The sequence below is a fragment of the Euprymna scolopes genome, chromosome 34, assembly GCF_053919585.1.
Source record: "Euprymna scolopes isolate OS-2025 chromosome 34, ASM5391958v1, whole genome shotgun sequence".
NCBI lineage: Eukaryota > Metazoa > Mollusca > Cephalopoda > Sepiida > Sepiolidae > Euprymna > Euprymna scolopes.
Window position 1 is genome coordinate 29,587,380 of NC_136515.1, and position 26,397 is coordinate 29,613,776.

The 26,397-nt window shown below is 30.2% G+C and overlaps 1 protein-coding gene across 3 annotated transcripts in view; it reads right to left on the reverse strand.

The window, feature by feature from the left end:
• Positions 1-26,397, reverse strand: part of LOC145259149 (ATP-dependent DNA helicase DDX11-like) — a 310,336-nt gene that overhangs the window by 114,240 nt on the left and 169,699 nt on the right. For all 3 annotated transcript variants that reach the window (XM_080116856.1, XM_080116857.1, XM_080116858.1), the window contains 3 exons: positions 16,780-16,892; positions 15,977-16,049; positions 14,465-14,568 (listed from right to left, as the gene is read on the reverse strand). In XM_080116856.1, coding sequence (XP_079972982.1) covers positions 14,465-14,568; positions 15,977-16,049; positions 16,780-16,892 — 290 coding nt within the window. The remainder of the gene's footprint in view (positions 1-14,464; positions 14,569-15,976; positions 16,050-16,779; positions 16,893-26,397) is intronic.

Here is a 26,397-nt window from a genome sequence, read left to right on the forward strand (position 1 = left end):
AAAAGTATTTATATTTATATTATTAAATAAAAGTATTTATATTTATATTATTAAATGAAAGTATTTATATTTATATTATTAAATAAAAGTACTTATATTTATATTATTAAATAAAAGTATTTTCGATATACAGCTATATAAATAAAACAGTAAATGTATGTATGTGTGTGAGTCTGTGTATGAATATTTAATTGATAAACTCTTAAACTACTGGTAATATAACATTAACAGGAAATTGTATGGATGGTTTATAAGGAGTAAAATCCTTCTTTGGATGTATGAATATACAGAAATGTGATGGTAAGTTGAAAGGTAAACTTACCGACATATTTCTATTAGTTTAACACATACATTCAATCATACGTACAAGCGGTTCAATTTTAAATCTTTATTACCTATCTGCTGTGTTAGCTCAACTGGTAGAGAACACGGCTAGAGCGCTAAATGAGGAAACGCAGATTTAGCACTAAATGTTTTGGTTTTGATTCTAGCTGATAGCATCCAGGTCATTTTTTTTTAACTTTTGAAATCAGTACAGTGTATATATATATATATATATATATATATATATACTAGCAAAAGTACCCGTCGTTAACTGGGTTCAAAAACAGCCTACAGAAAATGAACTCTGATTTATGAAGGTATGATAGGTTATGAAAAGGAAGGGTTGTAAAGAGATAGCTTCGAATTTGGGGGTATCAAAACCAAAGCAAAATATGATGAAAGTAAAAATAAAATAGATAAACCCCATAATTTATTATACCATACCTGTTCACATTGAAACACTAATCACAATATTCTGTGGATCTATATTAAAAAACTTTGTTAAACTTTGTGACATATTTCATATATGGATGTCAGGTGCGAACGAACACCCCATAATTTTATCATACCATATTTATTCAAACTGAAACATAATTATCAAAGTATACTTACGCAGATAGATATGAAAAGTCTTTATTAAAGTTTGTGCCTATTTCCATTCTCTGGAGGCCAGGCGCGAACACAGACCCCACAATTTTATTATACCATCCCTATTTAAGTTAAAATATACTTATCAAAGTATTATTATGTACATCTGTATCAGAAACACTTGTAAACGTTTTTTATTTTTTTTTATTTTTTATTTCCATACTTTGTGGAGCAGGTGCGAACGCAGGCCCAACAATTTTTAATGAACCACCATTCTGCCAGATCAAACATACCCATTCTTGTGTCTCGATACATCTTCTATCATTATATGTAATCAGTTTTTTTTAAAATAGTCAACCATATAGGAGCCTATTCGTGACCAGACACACACACACACACACACACACACACACACACACATTCAGCGTTTATATATATATATATATATATATATATATATATATATATATATATATATATATATATATATATATATATATATATGAGAGAGAGAGAGAGTAAATTGGCTCTGTAATAATAAATATGAAATCTGCATAAATTGATATATATTTAAGTGTATTTTATAATTCAGCAAGGTCGAGCGCACCCACTAGTTAGTAAATAATGGTATTTTTTTTATTTATATTGACAAATAATAGTATTTTTTAAAATTTTTAATGGTAAATAATAGTATTTTTATTTATATTGGTAAATAATAGTATTTTATTTATAATGGTAAATAAAAGTATTTTCATTTATATTGGTAAATAAAAGTAATTTATTTGAAATGACAAAACTAATTCCATTTATATTGGTAAAAAATAGTATTTCCATTTCTATTAATAAATAGAAGTATTTTCATTTATATTTGTAAATAAAAGTATTTTTATTTGTATTGGTAAAAAATAGCATTTTTCATTATATTGGTAAATAAAAGTATTTGGATTTATACTGGTAAATAAAAGTATTTTTATTTATATTGGTAAATAATAGTATTTTTTATTCATATTACTAAATAATAGTATCTTTTATCTATATTGGTAAATTATTGTGTTTTATTTATATTAGTAAATAATAGTATTTTTTATCTATATTGGTAAATAACAGTATTTTTATTTATATTGGTAAAAAATAGTACTTTTTCACTATATTGGTCACAATATTTTTATTTACATTAGTAAATAATAGTATCTTTTATTTATATTTGTAAATAAAAGTATTTTTATTTATATTAGTAAATAAAAGTATTTTTTATTTATATTAGTAAATAAAAGTATTTTTTATCTATATTTATGAATAATTTTTATTTATATTAGTAAATAAAAGTATTTTTTATCTATATTTATGAATAATTTTTATTTATATTAGTAAATAAAAGTATTTTTTATTTATATTAGTAAATAAAAGTATTTTTTATCTATATTTATGAATAATTTTTATTTATATTAGTAAATAAAAGTATTTTTTATCTATATTTATGAATAATTTTTATTTATATTAGTAAATAAAAGTATTTTTTATCTATATTTATGAATAATTTTTATTTATATTAGTAAATAAAAGTATTTTTTATTTATATTAGTAAATAAAAGTATTTTTTATCTATATTTATGAATAATTTTTATTTATATTAGTAAATAAAAGTATTTTTTATCTATATTTATGAATAATTTTTATTTATATTAGTAAATAAAAGTATTTTTTATTTATATTAGGAAATAAAAGTATTTTTAATATTTTTTTTATGTGATTGCATTTTTTTTATTTCAATAAATAATTGTTACTAAAAAAATATTAATTTAATATGAAATATGTCAAAGATATATTTCAAAAAATACACACACAAGAGGTGATCACACAATTTTATTACTATAGAGAGCCTATAAATCACTATTAATATTTATAAACAGCAACTTGATATTAAATTATGAGCGTTTTTGTAAAGCAAATAAAATCTGTGATGGAAGTAAACAAGTTATGAAATAAATGTGCTTTTCTTCAGAGGCTAAGTGGCAGTACTCACTGTAAAAAAAAAAATTAAACATTACAACTGTTTGGTATCAATAAATAAACAAACAAACTCTGGCTTCCCTCTTCTTTCACATTCCTGAAACCCCCTCCCTCCCTCTTCCACACTTCTGCAACCTCCCTGATGTCAAGCAGTGTGTCTACAGCAGACAGTATCGATTAGTTCCACTAACCGGATTTTCAAACCTAACCGTGTTTGTGTGACTACATAAATAGGATCTATTAGGAAGAAATAAGCTACCAACCTAACATCCCTATTTACATGTTTAGAATGTTCCATTCCATGCAACACCCCTACTACATGTTTAGAATGTTCTCGTTCACAGTTAGATTCAATAGAAAACATTTTCTAAGTTGAAGTAAAATGTGAATTATAAAGAAGTTACAAGTTTTATCTTCTTGCTTTTTAGTAAAGAAAACACTAATTTGTGATTCTTTCAATCACAGTAAAATCTAAAACTTAAAAAAAAATACATTAACAAAAAATGTAGTTTTTTAACTTTGTTTTATTCAATTTTTTTAAATGTTACAAGAATCAGGTCAATTATTCTGGCTTTTAGATTATTACTAAAAGACTCATATGTATACTAGCAGGCCGTCCGACATTGCCCAGTTGTAAAAGATGCTTAAATATCATGTATTTTACTTCATGCAGACTTTCTATTTATTATTATAGAGCCAATTCTCCATTGATATTGTACCCAATATCTATTATAATAAAGTTGTATTCATGTATGTTCGCCTGTTAAAAATAGGTTACAATTTTGGGGGAAACCTATTTAAAAATGTTTTATACCAAAAGTGAAATCAATGGAATTATAATTTTAATGCATAAAAAATAATAAAAACAATTATTTACTCATTACTTCGGGTACGAAAATTTTTTAGAAAACTATGTTGAAAACATGTCATGTTAAAGTTTTATTTACAAGACAACAAAAAAAACGAATAGATCAATTTGTTTTGTATCCCGATTTAAATGAGATGTTTTTTTCTAATTGTTTTCCAAATTTCATGATGAAGTTCCTCATAGGAGAGTAGTATCAAGGTTCTAAACACTGTGGAGGTAAAAAAAAAAAATCTGACGAAAAATGGCCATTTCATAGCATTATAAATTTTAGATTATTATTTTCTAGTGAGCGTGCCCAGCATTGCCCGGGTGTTTGTAGGTGTGTGTGGAAGAAAAAAAAGTGTTAGTAGAGAGGTAGGCTCGAACTGCAAAGGCGGAAAAGAAAGTAAAAGAAAATGTGAGATTTTACCGCTGCACTATGACGTGAGTGAAAAGTGTTCAAATTTAGCAATCAAAAAGTCTGCATGCAGAAAGTGAAAGTTAAGTGAATGAGTTGGCGCAGGTGCAGAAATGAAATCATGCACTTAAGTTTGGCTGTTAGCCAGTTAAGCTTTCAGCTTTCCACGCGCCATTGTTAAGAAAACCAGTTCCTCACAAAAAGAGGAAGCTCTAGCAGTATACAAATGAATAGCAATTGTCTGATATGAGGGGTTTCCCCCACATTGATCAAAGCTAAATTGCTTTCTGGACGTCCCTGGCAGAAAAGCCGGGAAGCTACCTTCGCTTCCGATTAGTTCCGCTTTTATACGAAAAACACGAACAGACAAGCAAAAGGATGGAATAGCATGAATTTTGTAAAATCACTCAAATAAAAAATAGAGACGACCATCATTCGCAAATCGTAGATATTATAATCTAGGGAGTATATAAGAACTTTTAAAAAATAATAACGTCTTCCCCTTAGAAAACCTTGGCGAAAAAAGCCTTTGCTGGACATACAAAAAAAACATGTACGGCCGTTTTTCCTTTTATATATATAGACTAGCGGGGGGGGGGGGGGCAAACGTTGTCTGGGTGTTTGTCGATGTAAAAGAAAAAAAAAGAAGTTTGGATAGGGAATATATATATAGTAATGCTCACTGACAATAAAAACGCTTTAGCTATTTATATATATATATATATATATGTAGAGAGAGAGAGAGAGAGAGAGAGATAGATAGATATAAATAGATATATACGCGCGTGTGTGTGTGTGTGTGTGTGTGTGTGTGTGTGTGTGTGTGTGTGTGTGTGTGTGTGTTATAATATAATCAACAAAAAAACGATGTGGACTTTATTCCAAAACTCTGTCAAATGTTGTTAAACTTTGTGTAAAGTAAATATCATCAACAATTGGTATACATACTATTTCAGTCAAGTAAATTTTTTAGAGTAAAATAGATTTTGCTATCATTTTCAATTAACTTATTTTTAGTTTAAAAATAAAAAATATTAACATACTAAGCTATAGAAAGTTTTATTGTAAATATTTTATAATTATGTATTTGCTTTAAAATTGAAATCTGTACATTGTGCAAAAATCTCTTCATTATTTGAAAGGTATGTATTTTATTTATTTTGTCTGGTTCCAAAACTGTATCAGTACCAAAATATAAATTTTAGTAGATTTTCACATTCCGGAATAGCATATCAAAAATTCAAAATGTAATGTTTACAATTTATATTTTTATGTGTTTTAAAAGGGTTATATGACTAAAGGGGTTAAAACCAACATTCTGTTTTGTTGAAAACTCAACTCATTTTGAGTTTTTACACAACCTCAATATTAGATTCAAGAGCACATACTCTTTAAGCTTACCAATTAAACTTCCAAAATTATATTAATCAAAAAAAAAAAAAAAGAAAAAGTTGTATACTTTAAAAAAGGAAGGTGGGGGTCAAAAATAAAAGTAAACATTCATGGGCAACGCCAGCTCAATATCTTAAGTATATCAGGTGCGTCAAAACACAACCCGGGCAATGCCAGGTATCATTACTAGTATAGTAATAATTTCAAAAGTTAAAAAAGATATATGTGTCGATTGCTATCAGCTAGAATTACAATCAAAACATTTAAGGCTCCAGCCTTAGTACCGTTTGAGATATCAACCGATTGATAAGAAGGGTTAAAAATTAAGCAACTTAAAACTATGAATGTGCAGAACTAACAAATTTAGTGGACTTACTCTTGCCAAGATCAACTGTTTACTTTTTTGCAAATTTAATCCTTTAGCAGCTATTTTTACCAGCTATAAACAAAATGACAGTATTCCACAGCAAAATCCTGACCTTAACATTTGACCGCGACCTTGAAAAATGGTATGCACCATCCCTAGGTGGAAGACCATCATTATAACAGGTTTGGTCATGATCAGTCCAGTGGTTTGGGTTGTAGGAGAGTTGTACACACAGACACACACACTACACGATATATATATATATATATATATAAGTTGTATATATATATATATATAAAATATATATATATATATAAGTTGTATATATATATATATATATAAAATATATATATATATAATATAAAATCTATATATATAAAAGCGAAAATGTATGGATGTATGTATGTGTGTATGTTTGTGTGTCTGCTAAAAACTTTCGACAGACACAACGTAAACTCACAAACTCGGTATCATATCGAAGCCCCATCCTTCGCTCGAAAAATATCGAAAAATTGGCCAAAAACGTTCATTTTTTCACCCCAAAATCGACAATTTTCAACAGGGGGGGGGGGGTCAACAATATAATATAGCTTTACAACTTGACCATATTGTGAAATAGTAAAATGTTTTCATATGAAGGAGCAGGTACTACACGCCGCCATTTTGAATTTTGCTTCTATAAAACACTGTAGCAACAGTTCTAGTAGAAAGCCCATCATGAAATTTGGAATATATACTGTCAAATATTTTATCAAAATTTTGAAAAAATTAAAATGCTGATTTTTGAGATAAGTCAGGTAAAAGGCCAAGGGGAAGGTCAACTTCTTTATTTCACCTCTGAAAAGAAATATACCCAAATAAATTTGTATATCTATCCAAGTATTTTAGAATGATATATGAACAAACACTATTCACATTTTTTGACATTTTTTGTAAAAAGGTCAAGGTCATATCTCAACATTAAGAAGTTTAATAGGTGCCATTCAATTCCTTTCATAGAGATCTATAAGTGTAGCAAATTTGAAAAAAAATCTGTGTTGGACATGGTTCACCCCCTTTTTGATTTGACATGGAATGTAGTATTCCGAATTATACTGGGTTAATATTATTCAGTAATTGTTCATATACCAATAAATTTAAGCCAAAAAGGAGAGATGACTTAAAAAGTAAGCTACAAAATTATCATATTTCATAGTTGAGCATTCATATACTGTTTTAACAAAAACCAAGACTTCAGGAAATGGATTTGTCGAAATGGTCTTGAAACAATTATAATCAACAATGAAATACACTTTTTGTTGCTATCAACCCATTTCTTGAAGTCTTGTTTTTTGTTAAAACAGTATATATATATATATATATATATATATATATATATATATATATATATATATATATATATATATATATTCTAGAAGTGTAAGCCATTTTGAGTTTCAGAACAGTTTCAGATGGTTCGCTGTTACACACAAGTCAAAACCCGGGAAAAGAACATGAGAAATTGCTCCAGAAAAGGTTTAATATTTATGAAGCAATTCTGGTTTCTGATTGGTTGGTAGCAGAACGTGAATTAATTTGATTCGTCAGTTCTTAGCAGCATTGTTTATAAATAGAATCGTCCGACTGTGTGGGATCATACCCCATTAAAAACACCAATATATTGCAACATATATATATATATATATATATATATATATATATATATATATATATATATATATATTAGTGGCCTAGCAACTAAAGAAGCAAAACTGAAGCTGGCCTGCAGGACAAATAGAGGCATATTTTATTGGTTTGAAAATTGTCATAAAATTTTAACCATATCATAATCTTCAAAATGCCTGCAAATTTTCATGTAGTTTCATCCCAGAGAAATAAAGATATGAGCATTTTCAATTTAGTTACCAGTATATATATATATATATATATATATATATATATATATATTGTTTTTTTTTTTAATATTTAAATATAATTATCCACTGATCTACAACTCATCAGAGTCTACAACTCATCAGAATGGCTGAATCTAGCAAGATTCAAAATCAGGACGCCATGGTAAGAAGCCTAAACTCCTACCACTGGACCATCTTGCATGACTGTTTGTGATACGTTTTTAATTAATTCAATTATTTATATGAAAGTGCATCTTTACTTAAATGCAAGTTGGGAATAATTTTTCCTGCAACTATTAATCAAAATTTAACAAATTTAACAAATGAAGGCTTGTTGGAAAGCAAATGATCTGAATTGTGCAGTGGGTTATGTGACATTTGCCTTTAAGGTCACACATTAAGTGAATCATCCATCATCCAGAGCCTATTTTGGGCATTTTTTGCACCCATAAGATGTTTCAATCATAGTCATTTGTTTTCCTAGTTTTGCATATGAATTAAAAAATATCTGATATTTCCCCAAAACTTCTGGCCTCAATCGATGGGAGACTAAAACTTGCCGCTATGATTTTAAATGATCTGAAATAAGAGGAGACTTGATTCCAAATATTTCTCATATGTTATATCTACCCTCTTTGGTTTTCATACATAAATGTAAATTTCACAGTGTATAAAGATTATTTGATACAGGATCCTTAACCTATATATTTGAATCTTGCATGTCTAAACATGTCTTTCATATGCCAACTTAATAAGTTTCTTGCTTTCCCTTTCTTTCTCTCTTGTTTCTTCCTCCCTTCAAATTATTCTCGCACCACCACTACTACCTATCTGTTCTCTTAACACCAAATTTAATTTAGAATAAACAGGGCACTACACTATGAGTGAAACAGTTGCATTTGTGAGTGATTTTTCAAAGTGGAGACTAGAAATAATGAAACACTTATCTTTTGACAATTACATTTCTTTCATTGACAATCTTTCAAAGCTCATTACTGAGTGAAAAATATCTTTTCAACTTTTTTTAAAATAAAAATAACAAAGTTAAAATATTTAAACAATAAAAGTTTAATAGAACAATATACTCTTTTATTAAACGAAGGCTGTTAAAAAAACATCCGAGGAAATTAGTATGTTTATATCTTCAAGTATCAACATAAAATTTGTTGTATATTTAGAATTACACTTATTTAAAAAAGTACAGAAAAGTCTTTATGATGTACATACTCGTCACAGAATGAAGATGTCATATGCTAAAAATCACGTAGGTTTGATTAGTAACTTTTCTATTCGGCTAGTAAACGAAAATATTTAGTTGTCAAAGGTCAACTAAAGATAAATTTGTCTGTAGAGCCCTGATAAAGATTAGAAATTTAAATTTGAGAGCTTTTTCAAACGTAGTAAGTTTAAACTATTTTTACTTGCTGCTTTATAAACATAATTTATAAACATAATTTATAAACATAATTAATCACCAAAGGTACATTTGATTTTTTAATGACTATTATGCTTTGATAAATCATTGTTTTATTTTTTATTTATTTGCCTCAGGATATTTTTGTTTTTATTCACAAATTGGATTAACCACCCGGATTAAATTTTGAAACTTATATAAAAAAAAATCTTTACCGGATTGATATAATCAAATATTTGCGAGATATCTTATACAACCAATGGTGAAACAAAGGAAATATGTTTACATGGAATTGTTACCTGGTGCCTTGGAAGGATTACAATATGCGTTGGATCTTTTTACCTCATTACTACCAGGAACTTCCATTTCAGGATTTAGCATTCAATTTAAATAAAATTTTTATACCTTACTTTGTAAAATTTATAAAAGTGCACTTTGAAGATAAATAAATTTCAAATTGAATCTTGTACCTTTATTTTTAAAGCCTATAGTAAAAACATTTTGTTTAACAATTTTCATGCCTTGGATGAAATGCTTTTCTAACTTGTATCTTATCTTTTTAAAATTATATTTTAAAACTCTGATTTTCTCTATTTCACTTTGTATTTCTCCTCACACCACAACTCATTTTTGCAACCCCCTCTTTGTATTATTACAGGTCTGAATATTCTCTGTGTTTCAGTTTGTATTTCTCCTCACACCACAACTCATTTTTTGCAACCCCCTCTTTGTAATAATAATGAGAAAATCTGAATTTTTTTTAACAAAAATTTTAAAATAACTTTTCAGATTAAATTTTTTTAAACTTCTTTCAGAATAGAAAATCTTTAAAATTTAATAAGGAATATATTTCGTATAGGTTTCATTAACAAATATTCAGTACATAACGAGAAAAATAGACATGAAAATTTCAAAAGAAATGTATCACCAGCGAAAGTCTTTGTTATTGTTATTCTATTATTATTATTATTTAAAATATTTTGTGTCCTGCTCTTTTGTGCGAGGACTAATATTGAGCAATTTTTATTTACCTGGGATTGGGATTAAATATTACATCTAATAATATTTTGTAAGAATGATAATCACTGGATTTGCATACCAGTAGATATATTTCTTTTCATTATTCTGAATTTATATATATATTATATTTTATATATATTTTTTATATATATATAATATATATGATTGAAACAAAGCATGTTTTGCAAAATCCCTTTGGATTCTTGTCATTAAAACAATTCATCAAATTGTATTTAGTTGATCTCATAATCCTTAGCCAGACCCCTAGACAGAAACAACATATGTTTTACAATGTCAATTTGGTTCCCATAATTAAACAAACACCTCAACTTGTGTTTAGTCAATTCCTTAATCTTTCGTCAAGTCGCTAGACAATGTTCACAATACTGAAAAACTTGAATCATCATCACCATTTTTTAGTCATCTCTGCACAAGTTGACTTGGGCTCATAGCATATAGGTTGATATGCTGCATATTCATATTATACCTTAGTTAACGGGACATGATACTTTTTGAACATCCCTCGTAAGCGATGGCTAATGCATAGAATTATTCTCTGAAAATCTCTTATCAAATGTGGTTTTTGTTTTTCCCACCAATTCTTGAATTGGAAGCCATGTTTAATTTCAGAAGAGTTTCCAATGGATAGCTATTCTATACAAGTTGTGGAGATGTAGAATTTTCAGTCGGTAGCTGTTTTGTACAGGTCCTGGACTTTATAATTTTGCAGACAAGAGCAAAAGATCTTTCCCGTATTGACACAAAAAAATTATTCAATTTTTATGAAGCAATATTGGTTTCTGATTTGTTGATAGCAGAACGTGGTTCAATTTGAGTCGTCAGTTCCTACCGTCAGGGATCATACTCCATCATTATATGTCAAGAATATTGCAACAACTTTTGAATTCTGCCTTTCTTTAATCACCTCCTTTTGTTACAATCTTTTCCTTCCTTTTTACTTTTGGGAAGGGAAAGAGAGAGGGCAAGAGAGAGAGAGAGAGGGAGCATGAGAAAGATATGGGTAAGGGTTTCTCTGTCTGGACTGTTTCTGCTACTGTGTTAGTTTGTGGGTGGATGTAGGAGTGGGATGGAGGCTAACTGGTGACTAAAAGGGGGAGTCGTCTGATCATTCATCGTCTGCATTATGGCCCACTATATTTTTACATCACACAATAAACTGGTCCCCTCAAAAAGAAAAGAATATTTTTGTTTTTTAAGCGTCATTCCTACAGTCAGAAAGTGTTATTTCTGACTGACTAGAAAATTGTTTGATAATTTTAATTTTATAGTTTAAAAGATGTTACATCAGTGTATTTTATTTCACGTTCAAAAAATCATGATTTGTAGATTCATTGGTTCCGTATTGTTTTTATTATGCTAAAATTATTAATAACTAGTCTGGGTGCTCGGCGTTACCCGGGTGTTTGGTGATGTGTGTTGGGCAAAAAAAAAAGTAGTAGTAGGCAGGCAGGCTCAAACCCGTACCGCGAAGGAGAAAAAGAATGTGAAAAAAAAAACATGACGTCTTCGCTGTTGCGTCTATTGCCAAACCAGAAGTGACAAAGGTTTAAATTAAAGCTAGTCAATCGAAAAGAGGGAATGACTTTCAAAAATATTGGCAAAAAAAGGTACCTCACTCTGTAGAAAAGTTCCCAGTTGAGCGTGAAGGAATTAATGCTTTTAGCCAATTTTTCGATATTTGTCGTCCGAAGGGTTCAGCTTCCGACACTGTCAAAATCCGTCGCCTCTGTCGAAAGTTTTAGGCAGGCATACAAATATACATACATACATTTAAACAGGCAGGTGAGATTTATATTATAGATTATTTTTCCAATAAAAAATTAAAACACCACTTCAAGCCTTCAACTGCAGACATACAGACTTGTTGCATTTTGGCTCCAATAATCATTTTGTAATGTGTGAGTATCTCCTTTACTGTCAAGCATGATACAAAGATAATAATTTCATAAAATAATGCTAAACCCCTGGCTCATGTTCCTTGAGGAAAACCGATTCCACATAGTATTAAATTAGCTGCCCAGTTTCATAGCTTATAAAATAGCAACTCTAACATAAGAACATAGAGTAGGGAGCAACAGTAAATAATCAGGAGAGCAAAACTTCTCCCATTCACCTGTATCACTGCTGTTGGTAAATGATTCAGAATGGACATCCATTTGTTGAAGTCTAAAACAGATAACAAAAAGCAATGGTCAACCCTATAGAAAACTTTGAACTGATCTAAATTAATCAGAGTTATCTTCTATGTCCTGCATAATTATATGAAATATGTTCTGAATCAATCTCTTTTCACAAAAGAGTTCTTCTCAGGCTTGATCAACTTTCTAATTTTCTGCAATTGGTTTAAAGGATTTGGACTAAAATCTTTAACTCAGTCTTTTAGCAGGGTTATAGGCCTGCAATTATCTACTTCCTCTCCATCATGCCTGTCCTGTTTTTTTTTTTTTGGGGGGGGGGGGGGGTACCTGACCAAGAATGGAACTCTGACCAAACTAATGGTTGAACACATCTATCAAAATCAGTATAAACATGTTGACAGTCAAGAACAATTTGTAAGGTAAGTTATCAAGTTGTGGTGATTAGTTGTAGCCGACATGTTTCAACACAGCAAATTATGACGTTTCTGAATTTTTGAGATGAGGATTATTTGTATTATTATTCATTGGACTACTGCTCTCATCTTGAGTGTGATTTTCGCAACATTTCGGTCGAAATAACCTCAGACCTTCTTCTTCGACCCTTTATTTACATCCAGTCATGGCTGACGGAACAACAGCACACTACCCCCGTGAATAAAAGGTTCCACAAAAATTTCCACTCAAATTCCCGAGTTTGACAGGATACACCTGAAGAAGGTCAGAGGTTATATTGACCGAAACATTTGTGAAAATCACACTCAAGATGAGAACAGTAGTCCGATGAATAATAATACAGTAAATTATACTTTGATCATAAGATCAAAGTATAATTTACTGTATTATTATTCATCGGACTACTGTTCTCACAAGGTCAAACTTTGTGAATTTAGAATTAACTTTGTTGATGATTACAATCTTTCATTAGACAATGTTCAATGCTGAACATAGTCAAAGTGGTCATTGTTATTTCTGTCAAGATGATTGATTCTTAGTGATCGCCTTCTAGCATAAAATAGGATAAGAGTATTGTGTGTTTGTTATCAGTGCAATTTGTTGGATAAATTGGGGCAAATGTCTTTGTGCTAGGACTTGTTATGACTAGCTGATTGATTGGATTGGGCATCTCTAAACTCTCATCTAGCTCAGATGAAGTTGAAGTTCCATAATCCTTAATTCACTTAAGTCATGGAATCCTCAGCCACTAGAATCTTGTCTTCCAGACATAATGGATAACCAAGCAGGGAAAACAGATGAACTTTTAACCTTTTCAGTGGTGCAGTTGGCATATTCTGCAGCTCTAACAGGATGATCGTCACAAACTGACTCTTAATTGTACTAGTGATATAATTCAACAAGAAGCATAAAAATAATTAATTATCATCGCATATGAAAATAAATCATCATCACAATACACAAGACAATGGACCGTTTCCTTACAGGGAGTAAATACTAAATAAAAGAAAGTAAAAAACAAGGTACGAAAGAAAACAAAACAAAATTAATATTGAACTACAATTGTAATACCTCCTTATTGATGTCAGGGTTTGAAAGGTTTAACTTCACAAAATATGGCAAAGTAAAGAATTGATAAGATGAGCCTATTCTTATGTTGTTGCATGCTCTTGTTTCTTGTAAAACTAGTTAAACTGGAAATAAGTATACGTTTTTGTGTTTTTGATGTTTGTTAACTCATTCTGTTTGTTGCATAGGAAAAATATTAGAAATGTGACCATGTTTTTTTTTGTAATTTACTGAAAAATTAATGAGAAAAACATCAATAAATTTTTTCAGTATTAATAAAATTTTCAACGTTTGAGATTTTTAACTTTGAAATAATAAATATTCAGTTTATTAATGAGTAGAGCTGGAGCTATGTAATGAGTACTTTTACCTTCTTGGTTGGTCTGCTAGATCAAGGCTTTTCCGCACTAATCTCATCATAATCAGCTGATTTGTCACTACAAATTTTTTATGAGAAATTTGACAATTTGTCATCGACAAACTCAATCAAAAAACAAAAGTCAACTTACAGTTTGTGGTTTATCTCGATGTTGGTATGTAAAATCCATCTCTCGTCCTGAAGGTCCTGAAGCAAGGGCAATTGGTAGTAAATGGTCATCAGGAATTACATGACCTGTGACATAATACGAAATTATAAACATGCTGTAAGGTATTTCTTTACAGTTTAATAAGTTTACTACATTTGGAATATTGAAACACTGACTTCAACTGCAAATAGATCAATCAATGTTTTGTTTAAATTCCTTTCCAGGGAAAGGAAAAAAAAGTCTACCTTCTAAGAAATCTCACCCTCTCTCCTAATTGAAAAGAGATGCTTCTATCAGTCAGTCACTCTGGATTTTGGTGCTCACTCTGCTAATAATCTCAGTGATGTTGCTTGCTTTTGCCACATCAGCACCTGCAATGACTACTTTGTGATCTTCAGTTTGAAATCCTTTCATTCTTTCTTAAAATCAACTTACTTATCTAATTAGGATGACACAAATTTTGTTTAAAATTGGTTCATATATATTTCATGAACCAAATTAATTGGCACTTCTTAAATCTCTGGCATAGAACATTCCAAAAATGATCAGTTGAACTTTGTAAAAAAAAAAAATAGATTCTTTTAAAGCAAAAGTAAATTTGGAAAATTAATATCTTAGTTGTTTTTATACTCCCCAAAGTATTATTTTTAAAGCAGATCTGAAATAAATCTTACAGTTACTCCATTTCTATATATTTTACTATGATATTTTGTATATATTTGTCTAAGATGAAACCATTTATTTATCAAATTTAGAATAAAGCTGATCACAAAGTCCAACTGATATTCATATGATCAAAACTAGGTTTTCATCTGAGTACAAAAATACAACAAAATTTTGTTCATATCAACTTCAATATTCTAAAATGGTATATAGATCATTTTTCAACTAAGAGAAAAGTCTATCAGGTATGTGTATAGAATGTGTATGATATATGGAAGTGATATGATGGATGTGTACTGTGAGTTTTAAAGATAGGCTTAAATCTAATGACATTGAAAAAATATTATATCTGGATAGTGAGGGGAGGTGTGTGCAGATAAGAAGACTTATTGAAAGAATGAATGAGAGTTGTTGAGATATAGAACCGTTGAAACAGGAGAGTCATTTTGACGGGGTAAGGCAAACGATAACATGGGGGGAAGAGATAAAGATGGATTTGAGAGAAAGAAGGATAAATAATGACCTGGTCTAAGATAAGTTAGTTTGGAAATCAATTATAACAGCAGTCTTCTTCTTCTACTACTACTAATACTACTACTACTACTACTACAGCAGCAGCAGCAGCAGCAAGATCTGGATTTTCTAAAAGATTGTAATTTCATTAAAAACTGCATTTTTCTACAATCCAGACGATCATATTACTGGAATCTTCTAAATGGAAGATACATTACGATTTATCACATAAAAGCATATACATAAGCAATCCAATTTTTGATAAAATTGATACCAATCATGTTAAAACAGAAAAGTTAAAATTAAAAATGAACTTACCGCAGGAATATTCTAAAATTCTTTCAGGAGAAACCCCAATGGAACCAAATAATTGATCTTTAAATTCTGAAACCTTAAATAAAAAATATTTAATTTAATCTTTAAAGTTGCCAGTTTAAAACTAATCATCAGCGTCGTCATTGTCATCATTTTAACATCCATTTTATATGCTAGCATGTGGTGGAAGGCTTTATAAATTGACTTCCAAACTTATCTCTGGCTAGGTCTTTATTTATTCCTCTTACTCTCAATTCCATCCTTATCATTTCTTCTCATATTTTCCTTGGTCTACCTCTGTCAAACGGCACCTTAACTCTTACACATCTACTAACCTAAGAACTCTCATTCATTTTTTCAATAAATTCACCTGTTCTACATACATCTCACTATACGTCCACATGTATTCTTTCTTTAAGGTTATTTGATCTAAGCTTATCTTCGTCATGTAATTCTCATATCATTTCTCTCCATGCAACACATGTCCTCAATCCTCACTGGTCAGGTTTCACTTCCACATATCATCACACTATACACATGCCTGGTAGACTCTTTCTTTGGTTGATAGCGGTAATGATCTGCTGGTTAGTAACGACAGAAATTCAATGAATTTATTCCATACATTTTTGCAATCACACTAACACCTTTTCCTTCTTCTACTCCAATGGTCACAATAACTTTGCCACTTAAATATACTTTATTTACATAAACTTTTTGTCTTACACTTTTTGTACTCAAATTTTTTTGCCACCTTGCAAAAAAATGATAGCTAGTGTAAACAAAGGAAATAATCTGTTCTTACTTACCGGCTGCATTGTCCCACCAGCAATGACCACTGACCGTGCTTCTCTCACAATGGCTTCAAACTGAATGGCCGGATTAAGTAAGAGGAATTTTATACTGGAAACACTGAGTAAAGCTAATTAACAAAAGGAAAACATATTATTAAAATTATAAGTCAACTTATTTTCTGATTATTCATGCAATTTCATGTACTATTAATCATTATGTAAAGTCGATTATACTCATGTGGAGAAAGGTGGAGTCAAATGTGTCCTGAAAATCTGGATATTACATGGAAATTAATTACTAAGTGTTGATAATATTTGACTGAATGCTATTTGATTTGAATTGGTACTTGACAAGATTGCATAACATGATATTTGGAAGTCTGGGGAAGCCGTTAGTTATAAAAAGAAACAGAGACATTATAGATGTTGTGATGATGATCATGGTCATTGTTAATCATCATTACTGCATCTACCAATGTGTTTGTTCCTTTAATAACTAACGGCTTCCTTTAACCTACAAATATTAATGATACGAAAACTACTGTTATTGAAGATCATTGGAGAGAACTACTGTTGGTGCTATATATATATATATATATATATATCGCTGTGTTTCTGACAACTTAATTATAACTGTTAAAAAAAACAGAAACCAAATTTTGTAGTATCAAAGTACCATATATACATCATATACATCATGTAGTATCATATGTTTGTTATTTAATTTTATTTACAGTTTTAATAGTCAATAATCTTTCTTTATGAATAGGAAGCTTATGAATGCTATTGAGGTGTTGTATTTCTGATATTTTTATTAAATATAAACTAAAAATAAAAATGTACCTATATATAAATGATGATAAACTTTAAAGAATAAAAAAAATGGAATAACCTTTTTTCTGATTGGTCTAAAACTTTTGGTTATTTGAAGTCGCCATAAAAAGAAATAAAAGAACTGCCATCTGTTAGCATAGCTAAAAAGCAATCGTTCGTTTTGGAAATTAGAAGAGCATCGTTCCCCCCCCCATCCCGGGCAGCTATACTCTGGTAAGTTGGCCCGTTATATACTACATTTTTTTTTAATTTAATTTTTCAAGTTGGATCCACTTTTTGCGGTGCGTTAGTTTATTAACGATGAAGATATAGAACAGTAAAGAATGGATTTCTACATAACACCATTGTTCCAGCGCGGTTCGTGTTCTGTATAAGTGCCGAAGCGTGCTAAGGTCCTTTCCTGATCCTGGTGAACTTGAAGAAAGAATCTGATCAACTTTAATCATCCTTCTAGTATAAAGGAGTACCCGAACAGATAAAAACCAAGTGTATTAAGTTTTGTAGGCCTATCTAATCTCTTGAAAGTATTCACAAAACCTACACTATAATATAATGCAAGAACTTAAACTAATCATTACGTTTCTCTAGCAACAGATTCTTCCTCTATTTTTTAATATGAAATCAAAATTGGAAATACTTCATCCAAAAATCTATTAACATTAAAATCTGATATTAACATAGTTTATATGTATTAAAACTAGGGAAAAAGTACTTACTCAGCGCTCAGTCAATTGGAATCATTGCTGCTTGCAGCATTACAGTAAGACAACAGCTTAAGTATTTGTTATAAATGAAAAATTTTACCTACTATTACGATATTCAAATAATTTTAAGAAATGAATAGATTGACATTTATTTAAAACAAATATAAGTGTGTATAAAAATAGATAAAGCAATAATGGGTTATAGTCAGCTAACATACTTCCTAACTTTTGGCATGGCTGCTACCAGAAGTAGTGACAAAGCAAATCAGTTCCTCTGCTTTTTTCTCTCACACCTATATATATATACTAGCATGGTTGCCCGGCATTGCCCGGGTGTTTGGAGGCAGAGCAAACAAAAAAAAAAATGGTCAATTATTTTTTTAACTTTGACCCCCTATTATGCCCTCTTAACATTTATTGTTTTGGACTCAAATAAAGTTATTAAGTTAGATCCATGTCCGAAGAACCTATATCTAAAATTTCAAGTGTTTAGACCCCAAATTGTTGGAGGAGTTTGGTAGAGTTCTCAAAGGTCAAATCGTTGAATTTTGACCCCTTAACAGCCAAATTTCTGGCCGAAAACCAATCACATCGATTTTCCCAAATCTCAGTATCCTGTATATCAAATTTTGAGTCTTTAGACTAAAAATTGACAGAGTTATTGCGTAGGGAAATGTACACAGACACGTTCACTTATATATATATATATATATATATATATATATATATATATATATATATATATATCCTCTGTGCATGTATTATTTTTTTATTATGTTTTTTTTATTGCTTTTCTGGTCATTCTTTTTATATTTAATAATAATTGAAAATTTTTTTTGGGTCTTATTTTAAACTAGCGGGGGTACCCGGCGTTGCCCGAGTGTTTGTTTCCGGGACGGGGGGGGGGGGGTTAAAAAATGTTATGGTAGGTAAGTAGGAAGGATCAAACCCGGAGTCATGAGTAAAAGTAGGAAAATAAAGTGTGAAAAAAAACAAAAAAAAAAACATCTGCAACGTTAACAGTTCGGCCACCAAGAAAAGTCCATTCCAGTTGTTTAGGAAAAAAAAAAAAAAAAAAAAAACGACTACAGTAGGTCGGCGCGAACGTGAAAATATAATGTGAATTGTCCAGCACGCTAACCACTACGCCACAGAGCACTGCAGCTTAGTTTAGTAATTTTAAATAACTTCACATGAAAGAACTACGAAGCCAAACCGGTGTTCTCTTCTCAACTGTTCCTTGTGAACGATCCCCAAACGGTGTTAAGTGGTGGCAGGGGGAGGAGGAATTTATTAGAGAGAAAATATTTTACCACTTCCATTGGTCTTAACCGATTTTGGCCGTGACTTCTCAGCAGAAAAAGTATAGAAATCTAAGATTATCGAGGAATTTGAGAAATAATAAGCCTATAACACACCTCAGATATTGTTCTGCCGTTTGTGCATATTATATTTGCATGAAATATCTTGATTTTTAATCCTATTAATGTCAAAATCAGACGGGAAAAATGAGTTAATTTTATTTATATAGAGATAAGAATTATTGAAATTAGTTTTATATTTAAAAGAATTACTGAAAACACTTTTTGCGCTTTTTTTTAAAGAATTATTGAAAACTCTTGAGTTGTAAGCCATGTTTAGTTTCAGAAGAGTTTCCAACGGATAGTTATTCTATACAAGTCCTGGAGATGACGAATTCTCAGTGGAGAGCTGTTCTGTACAGATTCCTGACTTTATAATTTTGCAGTTAAAGAGCAAGGGATCCTTCTCATGTTGACATTAAAAAGATATGTACAATATTGCTAAAAAAGATTCAATTTTTATGGAGTAATACTGGTTTCTGATTGATTGATAGCAGAACGTGAATTAATTTGATTTGTCAGTTCCTAGCAGCATTGATAATAAATAGAATCTCCCAACTCTGAGGTACCATAACCCCCATTTTGAGTCAAAAATATTGCAACACCCCCATCCTATTTTTTTATATAATGGGGAAGTCCTTTGGACCATTTTTAATTCTGTTCCAAAATAAATATATATTTTTATATTCAATTATAGAAAATAAAAACAGAAGTCATTTGGGTCTTAAAATTTGAGCATGTAAAAAAAGGCCATTTTTAATTTTGTTCAAATATCAAAAATAGAAACAAATAGAAAAAAAAGTAGAAAAGAGAAATAAAAGAAATTTATTTTTATTTTTACATGTGCAAAAGGAAGCTATTTCTTAATTTTGATTATGCAGTATTTTTTTTGTTGTTAAAAAGTAAAAAGGATGTGAAATTTTCGGTAAATTAGAAAGAAACTATTGTGCATAAAAAAAAAGTAAAAAAAAATCAATTGTAACTTATGCAAGTCTTAAAATAAGCAGGCAAAAAGTATCTGAAAAAAACAAAATATACAAAGAAAATGTTTTGAAAACGTGATTTTAAAATTTTTTTTCGTTTTCTTTATTTTTTTTTATTACAGTAAAAGTATTACACATTAGTATGTTAAGGTGTTAATTTCTTATGAAGTGATATTTAATATCTATATACTTAGATCTTTAGTGAATTACTGTGTTCTGTGCTAAAACTATGCTGGCTTGATTAGGAGTTTTAGTTAATTCTGGTTCTAAAACAGTCTTTCAGATATTTTTAAGGTAAAGTGCTTCTTACGCAGTATGTGTGATCACAATAAATTCCGCCTCACACGTAGAGAGATATACAATCTGTTGCTTTTTAGATTTCCATGAAATAATACCAATCCTCATTTCCCCAATCTGAATCTGAAAACCCTTCTAATTTTAGGGGACTTGTTGATTTTCTAAATATTAAATTCTGTTCCTTAGTTCCTCTTAAATAACAAAGGACTTGTTTAGCTCTGTTTAAATTGTCAGTCTTGATAATTTTTGTGCGAGTTTTGTTACTGCATATGTCAAGTCTTGTAGCAGACATTAAATAGATCAGACTTCCTATCATTTCATGGTATTATGTATTGTCAATTATTTCAGATTCTGTGTCTATATTTTTATTAATATCATTTTCGACTGGTGTAGAGTGTTTTTTGCATTCTTGCATTCCAATTTTTAATAGGATTTTATCAATGTACCTCGATTGATTCATTTTAATAATTCCTTTTTAATGAGTAAATTCTATACCCAAAAACCATAATATTATGCCAAGATCAGTAATTTTGACTTTTTTATTTAATCTGTTCTTAACTTCAATATTATGTCACAATTTGACCCATAAAACCACAATCAGTAGTTTATTGTAAAACAGGGGTTAACTGGGCATTGTTTGAATTGTTGTTCAATCATATAATCATGAAATACTGCATTCCAGCATCCGCCGCTCATTCTTAAACTGTACAGAGATTTGCTAAGTCTCCACACGCAACTTTCATTTTTCATAATGAATCCCTCTGGAGGAGTAATATAAATTTCAGCCTATTGGGGCATTTAAAAAAGCATTTTTTTACGTCCATTTGATGGATGTTAAGGTTATATTGCAATGCGATTTACAATAAAATTCTGATTGTTGTTAGGTTTGTGGTCGGTGAAAACGTAGAAAAATATTCTATCTCATAAATATGAGAGTATCTTTTAGCAACAAATCTAACTTTGTACTGTTCAATGCCTGATGCTGTAGTCTTTTTTTAAAGACTCATCTTGTAGAAACGACATGTTTATCCTAGGTATTATTTTCTGTTAAAGCATCTATTTCATTTTTCATTGCTATTTTCTATTGCTGACAATGCTTTAAGTGCTTCATTAAAGCTTTTTGGTGTATTATCCATGGAATAGCAACAGTCGATTTGATAATCTTTCAAATTGTCGACCACAAAATAATCGGGTTGTTTTCTACTTCGACTTTAGCATCAGCATCATCGCTGTCATCATTATTAATACTCTTGTCCCCGTTAACGGTGACTTCATTGTCGTCAGTTGTTTTAATAATTTGAGGAAATATAATTTCATCCTTTTCATATCATGGAATTTCCTCTTTGAAATTAAATTTTACACATCAGATTCTTTTTTTCTCTGGAAAAAATACTAAATAGGCTGTTTTTATCATACCCAACGAATATATCGCTACCGGTTTTAATATTTTATTTTCTCTTTTTATCTATAAATGTGAAGCAAGTTGAACCAAATACCTGCATTCTGCTTAAATTTGGTTTTCTCCCCTAAAAGCTTTGTATGGGGTTTTAGATAGTTTTTTTTTTAAAGCACCGGTTGTGTATATATACAGCAGCCATAAGTGCATACGTCCAGAGGTTTTTAGAGAATTTTGATTCAATAAGTAGACATCTTGCCATTTCAAAAAGTGTTTGCCATGATCTTTCCACAGTTCCGTTTCATGGGGTGAATTAGGGGCCGATTTTTCATGTTTGATACGATGGTTAATTAATAAAAGTTTGAAATCTTTTTTTAGTGAATTCTGTACGATTGTCAGAGTGAATACACTTTACTACACCATAGGGGGGGGCCATGTCAGCTAAATATCTTTTAGTTGCTAGCAAGGTAACAGATAAGAAATAGACCATTATTAAACCGGAATAATCATCTACAAAATTTAATGCATACCTGAAGTTTTCTGTGCTCATCGGTTCCATGCGACCATTCAAGTCACAATGTACTAGTGATAGGATTTTCGTGTCTGGTATCTTGTTTTGATACTTTGTCATTTTTCCCTGTGTACAAATGTCGCAGTTTGTAAAGTTCTTTGAAGTTTTTATTTTCATTCTGTCAACCACATTCGGTAACTTTTTGATATCTTGAATATTGCAGTACCCAAGAATTGTATGCCATGGCAGGCGATTTTTGATAGAACTACCCTATTTAAATAATATAGCCTTCCATTTTCTTTAATGTCAAATACATTCGGGTAGACAAATTTTGATTTATTGGGGCTAAAGTTTATATTTGCTCCTTGTTTAATGGTGACTTATACAGAAAATATATTTTGTTTAAATTTTGGGATTAGAAGAGCGTTTTCCAGAAAACAGAAATAAAGTTCACCTTTACTGTTCCTTAGCAAGATTTTAGCGTCTTCTCTCTACAAAATGATATTGTTTACTTGACTGCCGCCGGCCAGCTCTACAAAGTGACTCTGATGGTTAAAGTTGGGATCAAAATTAATAAAGTCTGATTCCTTTGTAATTACATATATCTGTCGTTGCGCCACACTCGACAAGAAAGTTGTTATTGTTTGTTGAAGCATCAAATGTACATGAAAATCAAAATGTGTGTTCACTAACGAAGCTTTCTACATTTTTAATGGAGTCTCCTTTGAAATTTTTTTATCTACATTGGAAACTCTTGTGATTAGGTATGGTCACCCACAATTATAGCAAATAATTTTTGTACTTTTCTTAGGAGAAAAATTATTTTTGAAAAGTTGCAGTTTTTATTCCAGATAAAGGTATAATTAAACTTTGGTGTTTTTAAGTGGACATTTTAAAATTTCAGATTTGTAGATTCGTTTTTTTCTCCAATCATTTTCTCAGTTTCTTGTAATGACTAAAAGTCATGGGTTTTTCTTTCTAGCGTTATAATCAGGATTCGGTTCTGGGTTCGGGAAGGAGTGAGTCACTCTCTTGACAACAGCATGTTTCTGCCCTCTTCTTTTCCAATCGACCACACCTGGCCTCTCGCCACCAATGTCACACCGCACAATTTGAACGTCAGCAATACGAAATTCTTTTCAAGAGAAGATGTTCACGACTCTTTTCTCTCTCAGGGAATTTTTTCCAGCTTTTATATCCTCCTATCTAGAAAAAAAAAGGAAGAGACAGGAAAAAAAATAGCTTCTCCCATCATGCTCTGCCTTCCCAAAGATGCCCTTTGCATATACAAATGTGCTGGCCATCCTTTCCTTCTTCTTTCCCAAAGAGCGATGCAGATATGCCTGGTACGTTTCTTTTTTTTTTTTCTACTTCTTTTTTAACCATATACCCCACAGTTATCATGGTGGTAAATGACTTAAAATCACTCGGCAATCCTTTAAGGACCACGAAGATTAACAGACTGACGCTAATAACTTCGCCAGACATTTTTAATGAATTTGCTGTCGTTTCAGCTCTTATAATCTGTAATCATCTCAGCTTCCATACGTTTTAGAGATAATTTAGGTTTTCCTTTTGATAAATAATGCTCTCTCAATATGTTCAATGATTTGCAGTCATTGTCCAGGGCTTCTCGTATTATCAGTGATAGACTTTTGTCATCTAAGCACTGTATTAATTCTGCAAAAACAGTTGCGTTCTTTTCAATACAGTCAGGGTCGTTTCTGTTTTCAGATTGTGTGAATTACTTTGTGCAACTTTTTGATTCATAAATATCTCAAAAATTTCACTTGCCACAATTCAAATTTCGATTCTGATCCATCAAAGTAAAGTCTCCCATAACCTCTTGAGTTGCAAGCCATGTTTAGTTTCAGAAGAGTTTCCAATGGGTAATTATTCTATACAGTGTTAATAAATAGAATCTCCCAACTCTGAAGAGCCATACCCCACCATTATGAGTCAAAAATATTGCAACATTAATTAATAATTAAGCTAAATTTTCTTTTTAAGGCATTATTGAAAAATGGCTCCAATTTATGAAGTTCGGAATAAGTATATATGAAAGAAACAGAAGTTTTTTTTGTTTTTTTTGCAAAGAACACGATGCAACAATAATAAAAATTAGCTAGGTAAAATCAAATATCAATTTGTCAGATACATTACTATATGGGTGTAACTTTGAGAATCTTATTGACCTAATTTATATAATTTTATATAATTAATATATATATATGTATAAATAAACTATTTTAGGGGAAACTTACAAAATAAATTTGTGATTTATGTATTCAGCTGGAATAAGAAAATAACAACTGATATTATCCAGTAAATCATTGATGATTAGCATATATAAAGATGAATGCTAGTTGTCAAATAAATAAATCAAAATCTTCTGTGAAACTGTTTTTTGATGAAACCTATATTTATATTAAAAATTCATGGATGTTTTTCTTTAAAAAAAATTAATACTTGATTTTGTGCAATTCGGAATTTTGTAAGGGAAGAAGTTAAGGTAACATTTTGATGCTTAGTTTGTTTTGTGATTTGAAACTTTGAAAATTGTAATTTGTATTGAATATCTATTGGTTCAAATTTTCTGCAAATCATAGGTATTTTAAATTTTCAACTAGGGGTTTCTGCACATTTTAAAAACCTTTTTAAATATTCAGATGAAATTGAAATTCATAAGTGTACTATAATACATATGGTTTCATTTTTATACAAATATTTAAATTTTCAAATGAAGGTTGTGTCATTTTGTAACCCTCAAAATACATGAAAGCCAAGATTAAAACATCCCCAATAATGTGCTGATTACAAATATACCATTGATGTGACTAGAAGGTCAACTGTTCAAAATACATGCATATATACATGCATATATGTGCCAAAAACATAGAAGAACAGGAACAGTACAAAAACCTTGAACTAGAAGAAAACAACTCAATTTAACATGGCAGAATAAGAGAAAAAATAGACAGAGAATATGTATGGCATGTAATAAAAAATTTCAAAACAAAATAAAAACAAAGTAACTGCCATTAACTGCCAGTAGTAAAATACAACTTTGGCATTATTGACTGAGCATAAAAGGACATTAACAGGTTAGACATGAAAACAAGAAAAATGCTGACGTTGTACAGTGTAATGTACAGAAAACAATGCCAGATTTTAGAAATTCACCACCAACAGCGAGCCACTACTGTGAGCACTGGCCAATATTTGATGAGCTCCAAGAATCCAAACCTTAGGAGGATATATGAACACAAAGAAACAAAAGCCAGTATAACTACCTCCAACACAAAACTGGCCAAACATTTTGAACAAGACTCTTTTAGAAATGAGATAGAAACAAAAAACAAGCCTGCAATGGAAATAGCCAAGAAGAGTCGACAAAAATACACAAAGATTTGGTCTTAGTAACATTCATACTCAAGACATTTGCTATTCATAACATTCCTCTAAGTGTCAGGCAAGTGCAAAATCATGTCTCCCATACGAGAAATAATAAGAATAACATAAATTAACATTTTTATACAGTCATGGA